General features: G+C 46.2%; 1 protein-coding gene across 1 annotated transcript in view; it reads left to right on the forward strand.

Moving 5' to 3' along the window:
• CACNA1B (calcium voltage-gated channel subunit alpha1 B) overlaps positions 1 to 15,868 on the forward strand; it is a 266,954-nt gene that overhangs the window by 226,133 nt on the left and 24,953 nt on the right. The window contains exons 33-37 of the mRNA XM_021414263.1: positions 52 to 135; positions 8,862 to 8,978; positions 10,976 to 11,041; positions 11,649 to 11,740; positions 13,102 to 13,252. Coding sequence (XP_021269938.1) covers positions 52 to 135; positions 8,862 to 8,978; positions 10,976 to 11,041; positions 11,649 to 11,740; positions 13,102 to 13,252 — 510 coding nt within the window. The remainder of the gene's footprint in view (positions 1 to 51; positions 136 to 8,861; positions 8,979 to 10,975; positions 11,042 to 11,648; positions 11,741 to 13,101; positions 13,253 to 15,868) is intronic.

The following is a 15,868-nucleotide window of genomic DNA, read 5'->3' on the forward strand; positions in this document are numbered from 1 at the left end:
AGAGATAATAACCCCTGTATCTCCCTATCCCCTTGTGTTCTCATTTGACAGAATTATTTCCGAGATGCCTGGAATGTCTTTGATTTTGTAACAGTATTGGGAAGTATTACTGATATTTTAGTAACAGAGATTGCGGTAAGTACAGTTTGCTCAATATTCTTCATTTACCCATAAAGCTGTACCCTGTCAGGACATTGCACCTTCTCCCTACCAGCCCTATGGTGTGCTGAAGTCCTTGGGTGACCTGGCAGCCTGCTTCCATCAGCTCTGCTCTTTGCACAGAGCTGCTGCCTGGCCCAAAGACTTTCATGCCAAAAGCTCTGATGAGAGTGATGGTGCTGATGACTGTCAGGAAGCAGGCTCTCCTTCTTATTCAGCAAAAGGCTCTAACCCCAAGCTGTTTTGCCTATTAATGGAAAAATCCTGTTGAATTTAATAGAGGGAAGATGTCAAAAGGAGTCTGGAATCTGCTGGCTTGTAGAGTGAGGTGCCTTGCAGGGCATGCACACGTACCCCGGTATCATGTCTGTTCTCTGGGGCTCCCAGCCCATACTGAGCAGGGAGAAGGAGATAAGAGGAGAGAGCACAGGAACAAAAAGCAGCCAGAAGCTCATCAGCCTGCGCAGTCTGCACTGAGGGAACACTGGTTTCTGTTCTGCGCGCAAAAGTTCTGCAGGGCAATTACTAACAAAAAAAATAAAAATAAGATGTAACTGTACCATAGAATTCGTTGGCCACCCATCCCGTGTCCGCTGTCTCCCTGCTCATGAATCCTGGAGATTACATTAAGTGCACAAACTTGCCATTAAATTCTAGAGGATTTTTCCATGAGGGCAGCAAATAACTGACTGAAACTTTGGCAATCTGATGTTATCCAATTTAAAAATGTGCTCCTTTTCTCTCCCAATGCATGTTTTAGCTGATGATGCTGTATCTGTATGTAATGGATTTGAATTTTACCATACTTATTTCTTCTCAGTTCCTGAGATTTGCTTACAGACCTGTTTTGTGTGCGCTAAGCACTACGGTCCCCAGACTTCTTTACAGGACATTCAGCTGGTGCTGAAGACCATATTACTGTTTCTGACAAAATATATTATTGTCTAACATCATTGGTATAGAAAACAGAGGAAGAATAAAGCCTTTAACTCCCTGTACAAATTGTATTCGTTTAACAGTTGACAAATCTCATAGGCTTTGCATTACCTTTTGTTCTTAGTACACAGCTTACAGCTAGGGTAAAATTATTTAGATCAAGCCACCTCTGAGAGCTTGGAAGATCTGCGGTGCTGTGGGCTGGCATTGGATGCCTGCTTCCATTCCCTCTGCAGTGGGACATGCTCTGGTGGTCTCGAGCACCCAAACCTTTGCTTTGGATTGAAAATCTTGCACATCAGCCACAGAGACTGACATTTCTTTTCAAACCATCCTTTGGCCAATGTTACCAGGAGGGAAGAGCAGCACGGTGAACTTGAGCCTACGGTCTCGGAATTTGGTAAATGCTCCTTTGGGAAGAGAAGGAGTAAGAGTTAGTGCGTAGAAGTTCCCTTTCTTCTCCTGGTCTTTGGGCTGGAGAGTAAATGTGCTCCCAAATCCCCAAGTGGGGGTCACTGATGCAGTAGCCTTCGTGGTGCTGGAGCAGCTGCATCACCCTCTGCTCTGCACTGGTTTTTCTGGTTTCCAGCATCAAGGATTGCAGCGATTCAGGGATGCCTTTGAAGAGGAGTAGGAATTACCTCTAAAACAGCAAAATCCAATAGAGTTAAGCTCCCCAGCATCTATACACTTTTTCCTTATCCTCCCACATGATAACTGAGAGTCCTGGTTTGACTCATTAGATCCATCAAGCCAGCCTTGGGGAGGCCTGCCTGATGGAGTTCACCAGTGCATCCAATATGAAGCTGTTCAAAAACATCTTTCATATGAACCCAACTGCCTTTCCAGCTCCTTACCTCTCAGTGCTGCTGCTCAGTCCACAGACTAATTAGAGCTCTGCTCTCTCTAAATCTTCCCTTTCTTCAGCATTTCTGCACAGCCAATGTGTCTCCTGCCCACTTGCTTTCCCCTGCAGAGTACCTTGAGATCCCGCTGCCTTCTTGCTAGACTTGTTTCTCAAAACTTCTTCCATACAGTGCTTCTCTGATCTCTCTCCAGCCTGTGCCTGTCTGCAGCAGCACACCCACCTGCACTGAATGGCATCTGTAGCCACCAGTATGCTGTTTTTTAAGCTGTGTGCATCCATCTCCAAGCCTCAGCCAGGGCAGTGGTCTGGGAGTTCAAATGCATCGTGAGCAGCATACTGAAGAGGCATGAGGAAGGAGCTTAGTTGGCTTAAAGGTGACATTGAAGCATTGAATTGCTGCTTAACTATTCAAGTGAGAGCTTTCAATAGTGCCCCAAAGATTATGTTTATAACACAACTGTTAATGGCAGTAAATAATTGCAGCTCTCAGGCTGGTTGTCACAGAGCACTTGCCTCATCCAGAGGCACATGCTGCAGGTAGACCTGTAGCAGGCCCTCCGGTGCCACCCCTCCTCCTCTCCCAAACCCAAGGACACTTAAGGAACCTAGGCTGCAAGATGAACAGAAAGATGATGCAGTGCTGCTCTGGTCCCACTTTGTTGGGTCCACAGTAATTCACAGGGTGTGCAGCTCTGATCCATGGCACTTCGGGAAGCCCAAGGTGTCCCAGAGCTGCCTGGGAAGCACAAGCTCTGTTTTGCTGCTTGGTAATACAGCAGCTCTGCACTGTGTCACAGAGCTGAGAGTTACCAGACAGATCAGATCTTTACTGGCCATGACCCAGAGCCACCACAGGATGCTCTCTTCTCTCGTTGTCTGATGGGCAGCCATGCAGATATTTGGGTGGCAGGTAGCCCTGCCCCATGTGTTCAGCCCTGCAGTTGACCATTTACATCTCAAGGTTTCTCAGACTGAGAGAAGCCCAGAATGTTGATGCTACCAGTTACGTGGATCTATTCCCAAAATGAGCAGCTCCTCGCCATCCTTATGATGGGATGCTTGCTGGGAATGAATCACGGAATGTTTTGGGTTGGAAGAGACCTCTGGAGATCATCTAGTCCAACCCCGTTGCCATGGACAGGCACATCTTTCACTTCATTTTGACGTCAGGCTTGCAAATAGGTGCAGGAGCACCGGTTTTCTACATGATGATCTATATTTTTCCAATTGTAAGTGACCTCTGAAGCAACTAACCCTGCTCACCTGGGCGGTCTCACCTTGAGAGACTCGGCTTCCACCAGCCTTGCTGCATCAGTACTTCGATCCACTGAAAACTAAAGATAAAAGGAAAAGAAACGTATTGATTAATTGCTTTATTTTAGTTTGGTAACCGTGTCATATGTAATTTACTTTGTGAATGCAGTGGAATACACATATATTTTTTTTATTTCCTTAGGCAAAAACATGCATGTCAGTTTTTTAATCCTCTCAGTAACTGATGTAAAACAGCAAAGAGGTGGCACTAAGGAGACGCTATCCTTGTAGCCACAGCTGGCCTCGGGAGGCTCCATGGGTGAACAGCAAACTGACATCTATTTCTGTGCCTGGAAATACAAAAAGCGTCATGAGAAGTGTTTGTGAATTGTGAATCCCAATTTGCATTACAGAAAGAAATGCAAATAACAACTGCACTGTCTGTGTTACCTTTAGGATCTCAGAACCTCTTTTGGTTTGAAGCATTCTTTAATTTATATAATTATCATAAAATAACACCCCCCAAAAACCCGACAGTTTTTTTCCAGTGAAATTTTCAGAGTTTCCTTTTTTGCTTGTCCTGATTACTCATTTTCTCTTTTGTTTCCTGTTTTGTTCTTTATTTTCCTTATCTACCTGCTGAATCACGCCATCCAATCAACATACAATGCGAAAACCATGTCTCCGTCTGTATGTTGTGCACCTGCTGCTCAAAAAAAAAATAAATTTGTAAATAATCTTGCAAATATCCATCCATGAAAACATCACATATAGGACACGGTTGGTTTCATTGAATTTAAACAATTATTTAAATTCTCTGCTTTTATTTTCTCTCGTTTTTCTTTAATTTAATTTGTTTTGATGAGATTTCCGATTGCACTGGTGAAAAAGCCTCACTGCAGCGTGCCTCAAAACTGGCTTCTGTTCTGCATCTTCTTCCCCTTGGCTAATTGGTGACGTGAGGCAAATGCAGTTACCAATAGCCCGTTCTCCTCTGTTTGTTACACCCAACACTGATGAAGGGGAGACTTCCACTTGCTTTATTTTCATGGGAAATCGAATGGGGGTGAAAGGGAAGGATGCTTCTGGCTGACTGGGATGGGAAACCTTCCATTTGTAAGTGGTGGCACCAAATTCAGTTCTCAGCAGCTGTTATTATTTTCCTTTTCAAGGAGATGCATTGAGCAGAATATCCGAGAGGATGGCCTTACAGGTATTTCTAAGCCTGTGGTTATTGTAAGGCACAAAAAAAAAAAAAAAAGAAAATTATTACAGCCATTACAGACTTGCTTCCCTCAAATCAAAAGAGAAATTGTGGGAAAGATTGTTTTTTATTCAACTTTGAAAACTCTATAATGCCAGCATATAGAAGCACGGTGCATATATGTGGTGCGTATAGAAGCACCACAATGGACGCAGAGTCTCTGGATGCAAAAGCAAACATCTCAAGTCAATCGCAGAAGCCACCCAGTGAATGAGGCTGAGAAGTACTGGGCACCAGATCCCATTAGGCACTATGGTGCCTGATTCCAGAGGTGTCTTTGGAAACATGAGGCTTTGTGTTTGAAAATCAAAAATTAAAACCCGAATAAGGCAAAATACTGTCAAAAATAATATTATTCTATTGTTAATTATCTTGGCTACCATTAAGAATAACATAAACGAGGCCACAAGCTTATCAAAAACTCTTGGTTGCCTCGCAGCAGCTCTTGGATCTATTTTAACTTCAACGTCAGGACTTTCTGTTGCACATTTGCTGCTCAGAAACAAATCAGTGCGAGTCCTTCTGATAGCCTGCAGCCAGCCTCCGTGCTTGCCTGAGAGAGGTTTCAGGAGGAAACTTTCTGCTAGTGAACAGCAAACACAAATGCAATGCTGTGTGAGTTTGAGGTTTGCACTGTGCCATCTGAACAGGGAGTGCACTGTGGGGGCTGGAACCACTGCTGATATGTGGGAGCTGTGAGGACAGCTCTGGGAGATTCGTCTTTGGCTCCCTTGGCCCAGGCAGCACCAAGAAGTGCTCTGACATCAGCTGCTCACATGAGAATATACAGGAAAAACAAGTTTACTTCCATTCCTCCAATTTTTGGCCTTGTTGCCTTCTTTGTTGCAAGTTAAGAATATAAATGTTCATCCTGCATCCGTTAGATTGCAGCCTCTATGTTCATATGCCCAGGTCCAGGCTCCTTCCATTGCTTGGTATCCAAGGCACAGGTCCCATTTTTGGAGCACTGAGCTGCTGCTGTTCCTTAGCAGCATAGATAAATTCTTGCAGCCACGTGAGAACTGCAGAATGTTCCTGAGTTCTTGGACTGGTTGGATTCCCCTTCCCATGGCTCTGTGGTGGCTTTGCCATTTTGGGTGAGCTTCTTGTTCTGCCAGCAGAAATGCCAGGATCCATAAGGTTGTTTTGGGTTGTGTCCTGCAACTGGGCAGCCATAAGATGTAGGGATAACCAGCCCAGCTTCTGCTGAGTTTATTGCTGTGGGGGAGCGCTGAGAAACCCCCTCTGCTAAATCCTGCAGCTGTAAAATGACAAACTCATTCCCACCTGAAGTTTAAAAATCCAAAAGAATAAATCCACTGAGGAGGTGCTTTGCTGCAGAGATCCTTCTGCATTTCTCTGGACAGCAAGCACAGATCCTGTATCAAGGAGAAAAGCAATCAAATGCTGCAGATGCTGGAGAAATAGATCTGGGCAATGGCTGTACACCTGTCCAGCATTTTTATTTCTGCTTTTTGCTATGGAAAACACCCTTAGAAAGGCTAAAGGAGCAGTCTGCTCATGGCTGGGCAGGAGTCAAGGCCAGTTCTGTCCCTGTGATGGCTCTTCTCCCCCCCCCTCCTCCTTTCCTGCTCCCAGTGAGCTCTGGGGAGGCATTGCACAGACCCATGTGGGTCTCTCGGTGCCCTTGATACCAGAACCCCATCCACTTCCTCTTTTGGGGTAATAGCAGCAGGCCAGAAGGAAACACATTTCGAGCACAGTTGGCTGATCCTCAGATGAATCACAGAATCATTGAACAGTGGGGCCTCACGTGAGCACCCGGTGGCCTGTAGCATCTGTGCAACAGAAACACAAACAGAACTCTGGAAAGACAGACCAGAAGACAATCATGTGTGTGCCACATGCTGCACAGGGGTAGGTAGCTAAGTGGGTGGAGAATCCATGCAAAACACTGCTATCCACGAGAAATATTGCAATGTGGAGTTTCCCCTTTAACTGCATGCAATTCTGATGGTGCCTGGAGGGCTGAGCAGCCCAAGGATGGGTTTTCTACGCGGTGTGCTGAGGGTTACACGTGAAGCCCTCTTGCCCGTCATGGGCGTGTGTGGTTTTGCCTCTTTGCGAGTTCTGTGCACACGAGTGATGCTGGATTTTCCTGGGTTGCAAAGGACTCCCCGTGGAGCTGAGGCTGTCATTGCCTTTTAGAAAATGGCAGTGGTTGAATCAAAAAAGGGAAGATTTGAGGCTGGGAAAAAAAGCCATGGAAAGGTGCAGACATGCATAGACCATCTTGAAGACCCCATTTTGTACTGTTCATACAAAAACTGTCATGTCGAAAGTCTCAGTTGGCACAGGGCTGTCCTGTGTGAGCTGTGACTGTGGTCAGCATAGCCCAGAGCAGACGTGGAGCATCGTGCTAACTGTGATAGGAGATTACAGCAAAGTCCGAGCAGAGTAAAGATTTGGTGCTAAACTGTATTAATGTGGGAAGAGGGAAGTAAGGCAACAACACACACAGAGCCAGATCCTGCAGGTGCTGCCTGTGTGCGTGCTCCTTGGAGGAACCTTAGGCTTGTGATGGGGAAGACCAGGCTCGAGTGATGCTCTGAAGGTAATAATTTGCCTGACCTGAAGTAGTGCCATGAACAGGATCACATAAGGCCTGATCCAGTTCCTGCGGGTGGGGAAAATTCCTGGGATTACAATGGGCTCTGGGTTAAGCCTTAGCCCTAGTCTGGATCCACCCCATCAAGACAGTAAGGACCAGGCTGCTGGTGGCACCTTGGTCACACAGCCACGGCCACACTCTGTCCCTGGCTCCCTTACTGAAGGTGATTTCAACCAGTATTTTGTGAAGGAATGGCAACCAATGCAAAAAATAAAAAGTGAAACAGATGCTGATGCTAAGAGACAGGTGTTGAATTTTAGCACCTGTTTTACTGACCTTGACCAACCCAGGGGAATCCTTGCTTGTGTTTTGCCTGCCAGAGCTGCTTTCTGTTGCTGACTTGAATGAGCTCAGTGTTGTCTGCTCTTTCATGGAACATACCTGTGCTTTTCTCTTTTTTCTTTATTTGAGGATTAAGTCTGATATATGGTCTGTGCCTAACTCTGAGCTGCTTGCGTTTTTAACATGAGAGAAACCAAGTGCATGCCTGATTTCTTGAACTCTTTGATGGGATTGGTGGAATGCGATGCTAATGGCCCAAAAACTGAGCTGGCATTTAAATAAATGGATAGATCCAACAAGCCCCCCCTCAAATTCCGCACGAGCTCTGTAGCCACATGAGCAAGAAATGTGGGTCACTTTAATATGACTGGGTGTCTTCTGGTAAAAAAAATGATACGAGAGAAAGACTGGCTTTGCTCATCTTTACCAATAACAGCTCCTTATGATTGTATCTTCCCCTCCACTGCCTGACAGTTGAAAGCGGGCTGTTTTCTCTCTTTAGTTAACTCAGTCAAATAAGTGGCTGTGATCAGAGATTCACAAACAAGTGAATTGGAATAGGTATAGAATGCGGGGATATTTTTCATCTCCTTAAAACAGGAGGGCAAGAGGGATCTGGCTTTTGCATGTTTTGTTTTGCAAAGAACCCTCTCTAGATTAGCTCACTGGGGCCAAGCAACCTCTTTTCCATAAAGGAAAGAAAAGATGGGGGTGTGGGGTGGGGAGAATCACACAAAACGAATGGAAATCAGACCCCGTCTCCAGCAGTTCTTTGATCCACCTGTGAAAGCACAGTTAATAATAATGGAAAAATCAGCAGGCTCCTAAGGCACCTGCCTGCTGCTGTAAGCTCGACCTCCCCAGCCAATTTGCTACCAGTGATCCATCTTCCAAAGTCTTACTGGTGCCATTTCTCCTTGATGAGCCTGTCCAGTCACAAGTTGGATATAAATGCTTAAAATCTCCAGGTTAGAAAACATCCCTATTTTTCAAGGATGCTTTAATCTTCACTGGACAATGCCTTTCTCTATTCTAGTGGAGGCTGCATGCGCAGTCTGTCGCACCTGTCTTGGTTTAAGTTCAATTCATGGCAGAAAGCAAGCTGACCAAGACTTCAGTCTCATTCTTTACAAACTGATAATATGGCACCATTACCTCTCCCTGAGTCTTCAGGGGAGAAAATCTGCCTTACTCAAAGAAAACAGGACCTCCATGGACAGCGTGAAAGGGCCATTTCCTTTTCTGTCACTGACCCAGGATAGAGGGGAGGGCTCTTGTGGAGAGGGATTTTCTCATACTTGCTGCATGTGGAGTGATCTGCACTGACGAATGTTTCTTTTGGAAGGTTTTCTGGTGGCCGATTTGCTGCTTAGATCGTGAAGCTGGTAATTTTAATTTCTTTTTTGCGGGCTGTGGTTTCTCATCGCGTTAATTTCTGAAGGACACAAAACCTTTACTTTCCACAGGACAACTTCATCAACCTCAGCTTCCTGCGGCTCTTCAGGGCAGCAAGACTTATCAAGCTCCTTCGCCAGGGTTACACTATCCGCATCTTGCTCTGGACGTTTGTGCAGTCATTTAAGGTGAGCGCTGGGCCTCTGGGAGACAGGGAAAAGGCGTGTGAGATGCTCTGTGCTTCTCCAGCACCAGCCATTGAGTATCAAAGAGCTCCCTGCTTCTCTGTATCCCCACAGTGCAATTGCAGTAATACTCATTTTGCACAAACGCTAGTGTGCAAAGCTTAGGTTGTCCTTGAAAACATCACCAAATCGTTATGGCAAAACCTTCTCTTGTTTTAGTTTAAGGAAGATGCAGCATGACTACCGAGGGCCCTCATGCCTGCTATTTGCATGCATCATGTGCCAGTTGTAAGTTAATTTGCCTGACCTCACTTTTGTGCAGGTTAAGAGACGTGCTCAGTCAGCAGAGGTGTGCTAACACGTTAAACCAGGGTAATTTGCCCACATGTCTCAGTTTTGGTAGAACTGAACAGAAGTGAAACCCAAGCTGTTGCTAATACCAAAACTCCCTCAGAGCATGGACGTGACTGTAGCTCGGGGCTGGAGCTGGTTGGAAGGAAGTTTCTCTTAGAACTTTTAAACCATAGAGGCAAAAGGTTTTGGGAAAAGATGGGAATGTAGCAATTGTTTCTTTCCGTATGTGGCCTGGAGAAGAACTAGATACATCCATGCTGTCATCCCATGGCCGGATCAGAGAGAGGGCTATCTTACACTTTATCTGCCCATAAGAGACCCCAGATAGGCGACTGGTGCTCTCACATCCAGCTTCTACGTTACGCTTTCACCCATCATACAACTAATGGGAAGGGGCTGGGTTGTGGGTACGCCATGCCTTAAAGGACATAAGCAGTGAGATTTGTTAGGTCATGTTTTTCTTAAGGGTGGAGGGAGGTAAAATTTCTGCTGCTCTCGTCTTGTAACTAATGAGGTCTGCTGCAGCCAAGAACCTCCACCAGAGGCTGAGACATGGGCTCTGTGGATACGAAATGTTACCAGTCAGGACGGTGTTCTTGTACTGTATAGCTCTGGGTGGATCTGAGAGAGGGGGCTCAGCCAAGTCTCAGTTCCTAAGTAGTTTGGGCAGGAACCAGGTCCTTTGTACACTGGTAATGATTCAAAACCAAAGTATGTTGTTCTAGACATGCCATTTACAAACAAACTGCACATGGCATAGGCTGCAGTGCTGCTCTGCCCCTGTGCTAACAGAGAGCCAAACAGGAGAACATGAACCTGATGTCTCCCAAAAGCTGAGACTGCAGCTCCTGGGCTGGTGGTGTTGGTCTGACAGGGACACTACTGTCTGTCTGCAGTGGGATCTGTCTGTCCGTCCTTCATCCGCTCTCTAAGCTACGCTCTCATCTTTGGCTCTTGTGCAAAGGTTCCCAGCAGAGACCAATCAATCCTTGGCCATGGGCTGCGTAACCCCTCCCCTGACTCCAGGTTTCCCATGGTCAGCCCCAGGGCAGAGCTTCTCATCTTTGCAACTATTTCTAATTAACGGGCATTAATTACTTCTTCATTTAGCCGGAGTGCAAAGTAGCTGTTATTCCCAGCTCATGCAATATAATTATGTTGCAGCACTCACTGATTTCTCATGAAAACTCAAAACCTTTTTGCCCTCTTGGGTTGCAGTCTGTGCCTAATTCAGAGCAGGAACTTGTTCCTTGGACATGTGTATTTTCTCATACTAAATTTATAGTAAGATCATTAAAAATTAAGGTTTGTCCCTGTGCAGTTATGCATAGGAAGCACCAGTGCCTGCCAGTAGTCGCAGTGCCTGCTGCAGAGCTTCTCACTGTGTTTTCCCTGGTTACTGCTTATCTGCTTGCAAGAAGAATGTGTACAGAGCTCTTGGAAAACACGGTCTGGTTTGTAATTGATGAATACCTGCTTCCAGGGCTTTGTCTGCCAAAGGCTTCTAACAAAGGATTGTTCCAATTCTTTTCACATCTCCTACACCTGAAGGACAAATGCTACAGAGTGCAGTGCTGCCCAGGAATTAAATGCTACTGGCTAATACAGGTTTTCTGTCATTAATACTTTCTTCTCCTTTCCCACAGGCCTTGCCTTATGTGTGTCTTCTCATTGCAATGCTCTTCTTCATCTATGCCATTATTGGCATGCAGGTAAAATTTTGGCTTTAATACTGACTGTAAGTAGCCTGGTTTTGTCCCACGGGAACAAGGTGTGCTATTGCCTCTGCTGCAGCAACAGTACCTGGCTTAGGATGAGGCAACCCAACACCTCCTGCCTGGTGTCTGGGGAGCTGGAAGAGCAAAAAGGGGCCACTTTTTTATGTCCTTACTGCCAAGTCTCGAACCTAAGCCAATACAGTGATGTGGGTGTAAAGTGGGAGAGCATGTATTTGTAGACCTGGTCCTGCTGTGTGGGTACTTAGTGATGGACACCTCTGTGGGTGAGAGCAGGGCACAAGACTGTACCCAGTGCACGCTTTGGGCACCAGTCCCTCCCGAAAAGAGATGAGGAATTTTTCCTGGCCTGTGCTGGAACTGAACTGTGGTGCTGGAAAAGGTCAGCATGAAGATGAAGCACATTAATCTGATTTTTTTCCACCATTTGATCTTCACAACACGCTTCTGTCTGCCTTGAAGCAGGGCGTATCCTTTTCCTACCTTTTCACCTAACTCCACTTGATCCACCTACACTCAAGACTCTCATGTGATTCTACAAGAGGCTGCATTTGCCCTGAACCCCTTCTGCTTTCTGTGGCAGGTATTTGGAAACATTGCACTAAATGACGAAACCTCCATCAATCGGCACAATAATTTCCGTACCTTCCTTCAAGCCTTGATGCTTCTGTTCAGGTAAGCAGATCTCAAATACCACAAGGCTTGCAGGTGAGCAGCAAATAAGTCTTTGTGTCTTGGTGCTTGTAATGATATCATGCAAGGGTCTAGGTTTGCAATAGTTTCGGCGAAGCCAAGTGGAAATGCAGCTCAGAATTAACTGCTCCAACCAAAACTCTGAATGCCATGCAGTGGGAGGGTGTGGGCAGAGGCAGCAGGACTGTGATGGGAAGCAGGTTTCTGCACGAGGGAGCGAGGTTTAAGGACTAAATGCTGCTGATATAATCTGCTATATAAACCAGAGTGAGTGAGGAGCTATTTAGGTTTGCAATGAGCACAAGGTCATCCCAGAGCCCAGGAGCAAGGCTTGTGGCCTGGCTCAGTGTCCAAATTTTTGACTCCCATTGCTATTACTGTGGGGTAAATAAGGATGCCTGTACCCCAGGCTCAGCCCGGGGTCTTTGCCCAATGCTGCTGCCTGTTGGAATTCGTTGTGTTTGGAAGTGGGTCCACATATGGTGGTGTTGTAAGGGTATTTTTCAGATTTGAAGTCTCAGTGGCAGAATGAAAAGCTTTGCACCCACAGTGTAGCTGTGAGCAGCACTGCAATGGGCTAGGCACTTCATGAAGCTGTGGGGTGGCCCTAAAGGCACCTCTGAGTGTGGTGCAGAAATTACTGGGGGAAAACCTGAAGTTATATGAAAAGCTGACATAAGCAAACACGGGGATTCCCCAGCCTCTGATCCATGCACGCATGTTGCTGGGGTTGGTTAGTTTTAAGGATAGATTCTCTGGGCCTGCCAGTGTTTTCCTTTTGATTACTTTCTTCCCCACAGTAAAAGGGAAAAGTTAGTTAGAATTTGGGGTTATACCCATCTGCTACTTCAGCTTTCATACCCAAAATGAGGGGGAGAAGGGAAAGGATGGAGCAACCCTGGGAGACCCAGACATAAGACCCCTGTGACCAACCAGACTTTCCTGGTGCTTCTGCACCTTCTGACAAGAGAAATGAGGAATTCCAGTGCAGAAGGCTGCATTCATTTCCCAGCATCTCTGCTGGGCTTGCAGTCAGTGCTAGGACAGAAACATCAGGTGCTTCAAAAGGAGACAATGCAAACTGCATCTATTCACCTTTCCATTTTATTATTGACTTGTTTACATCAGTCTGATTTTATCCTCCCTGAAACCAACCAAGCTTGGCCTACCTGAGCCTGTTTGCTTGCCTTCACCTCCGTGCAACAGGTGGAAATATTCTCCGTTATTTCTCACATCAGCAGGTTGGCAGCTCAGACTCTCCACCTGGGCGCACCCTCCTCCTCCTAATTACCTTAGTTAATGGGTGGGGATGAGCTCACACCCCTCTGCCTACCTGTCCACAGGAGTGCCACGGGGGAGGCCTGGCACGAGATCATGCTGTCGTGCCTGAGCAGCAGGGCCTGCGACCCGCTCTCCGGCCTCACCAAGAACGAGTGCGGCAGTGACTTCGCCTACTTCTACTTTGTGTCATTCATCTTCCTCTGCTCCTTCCTGGTAAGCCAGTCCCCAAAATGCAGAAGCTGGGGAGGCTCCGAGCCATCCCCACCCCCTTGTTTCCTTCTTCTCCCTAATTGTGATTTATACAACGTTACGCGCCTGCTTTGCTGAAAACTATTTATCATCCTGGTGCTAAAATCCCTTTAATCCCCAAAGAGACCATTTAGTTATTAGTTTAAAGGGAAAGGTTTTATCTTTCTTCCCACAGGGGATCTAATATTTGGAATTAAGCACTAATCTGTTTTGTCTTGATTTGTAATGTGTTCCTTTGAAGAAGGGGATGGGAAGGGCAGGATGGGAATGGCGAAGATAGCATTGGTTCAGAAGTGCTTGGAGCAGGCAGCTGACAGCACCACGCTTGCTTGATGGCATGTTTTGTTTTCTTTCCCAAATAAATGCGTTTCCTTCTGACATAGTGTCAGGAAACCTTTAGACGTGAAAGTACAGGGAGCTTTTGTACTCTATTTGTGCCCATGGCTGGCATAAGGGGCTGGCTCTAAGATTTCAATATGTGCCGATGTCTTTCTAATCACTTGTGTGCATGAAAAGCCCTCTGCTCTCAGGGCTTGGTTCTTTGCTGCACTGCTGGGACAGAGGAATGGAAAACCAGGGACAGGGACCCAATTAAACTTCAAGCAGCAAGAGATAAAAATCACAGCTCTGAAAAGTCCCCAAAAGCCACCTATCAAACCTGCATTCAGTTTCATGCCTTGGCTTTAAAACGTAAGGTTTGATGCTTTGTGTAGCTAATCCTGCTATCATCAGAAACCTTTACCCAGGAAAAAGAGGTACACGTGGCAGTTTGATGTCGTGTATAGATAGACCGACTTCAATGGCCCCTATTGAGAGCCTTTGTCCAGCTGCTGTTGCCCCTTTGACATCCCGGGGATTATTTCTTCTGCATATATTAAAAAATGTGGAGCCCTGAAAGCTCCTGAAAGTTAATGCTCCATTTACAGATTGTACGCTGTACTTCAAAGCCTAAATCCTTCCTTGTACAAATCCTTCCCCAAAAGCCAGACATTCTCATTGGTATTTTCAAGAGCATCACTGCTCCTAAACTTTATTTCATAATAGTAATAGCAGTAATAATAATTAAAAAAACCAGCTCACCCTCCTTGGCTCCCATCAGCCCTGAGATGCGGTAGCAGGCCTGGAGGCTGGGGCACATCTGTGCAAAACACAGCTTTGAACGCAGCTTTGCACAAGCTCTTGGAACTCCCATTGAAAGCACAGCCTGGATTTGCTGGCAGGGCAAGTGGGGAGCCCCAAAAAGAGCTGAGGGAGGATGTCCAGCTCCCAAGCCAGGAGCTTCGATGCCAAGCAGCTGGACTGCTGCAGCCAGGGCTGGAACTCATTTCTTAAAATGTGCTCAGCACTTCATTGCAAGGAAACGTGTGGTTCCCCACAGGCAATTAAAGCATTACAGAGCCGCAGCCCTGCCAAGAGGAAACATTTTTATGGTTTGTTGGGTGTTGTTACACCATGGACTTGGGGGGAAATTGGGTAATGTGTTTGCTTTTCAGTATTGTTTTGTGGATGTCCAGCCTGACATCATTTTTCTCCTTTAAATTTACACTGTAGAAAAGTATAAATTGAAATTAAAAAATACAGAAACTTTAGAAGCAGCTTTCTGCAAGCAAGGGAAAACCGTATCAAGCCACAGCGGGAGCTGGGAGCAATGCAAGGGACTTGGGATCAAGGGGAAAATTCACATAGGTTTTATTACCTATTGATTCTCTGGGGCTACTATGATATGTGTGGGGTGCTTGTAGCATTGCTGGTGTTTCCAGAGCTGTTCTGGATGTCACTGCATCAGTGTATGGATATAGTGATTTGCCATTGACTGTGCTTGTCTGCACCAGTGAGTTGTGTCACAGCAGGACCCAGCCCACCCCAATGTTAAGAGCTCTTCCCCTTTCCAGATTGCTCAGGGACATGAAAACTGCACAAGCCCCAAACCTCCACTGATTTTCTTTTAATGGCCGGCAGATGCTGATCAGCTGGGGATGGCCACATTCGACTTATCTTTGCTATTTGCTGCCATGGTGGAGAGCAGCAGCACTCACAGCAGCAGGGACAAAAAGACGGAAATGTTCTTCATGCCTGTCAGGACTTTATCTGGCACAGGAGCATCCATTTCCATCCGCCCTCCTGCTCTTCCATCCCGCCAGCTGTGGCTTGATCTTTTCCCATTGAAATCCTTGTGTCTGTTCCTCTGGCTTTAATAAGAAGAGGCTCTTAATATACTAAAAGCATTTTCTGGGTTAGGAGCCATTAGGGAGAGGAGCCTTTTGTGCGTCCTGCCCTTGTCTTTCAGGGGAATTTTAAAGGTTTGAATTGTTGCAAGCCTAAAATAGGATATTCGGGCTGAAGAATGGCTTTTCTTCCAGCTGTTTTGTCTTGATTTGCTTTGATATCAAAGTGCTGGAAGAGCTGGCACAATCTAGTTGGTGAAGCAGCAACAGCTGGACTGTTCCACCAGTCTGTGATCATGCTGTGGAACCTCACTGGTGATAGAGATGCTGCCAAACTCTCCACAGTCAAAAGCCATGCAAACTTGCTGCACACCATGGAGCTGGAACTGACTTGCAGAGGACAGGAGAGGAGGAG

Source organism: Numida meleagris, chromosome 16, assembly GCF_002078875.1.
Source record: "Numida meleagris isolate 19003 breed g44 Domestic line chromosome 16, NumMel1.0, whole genome shotgun sequence".
NCBI lineage: Eukaryota > Metazoa > Chordata > Aves > Galliformes > Numididae > Numida > Numida meleagris.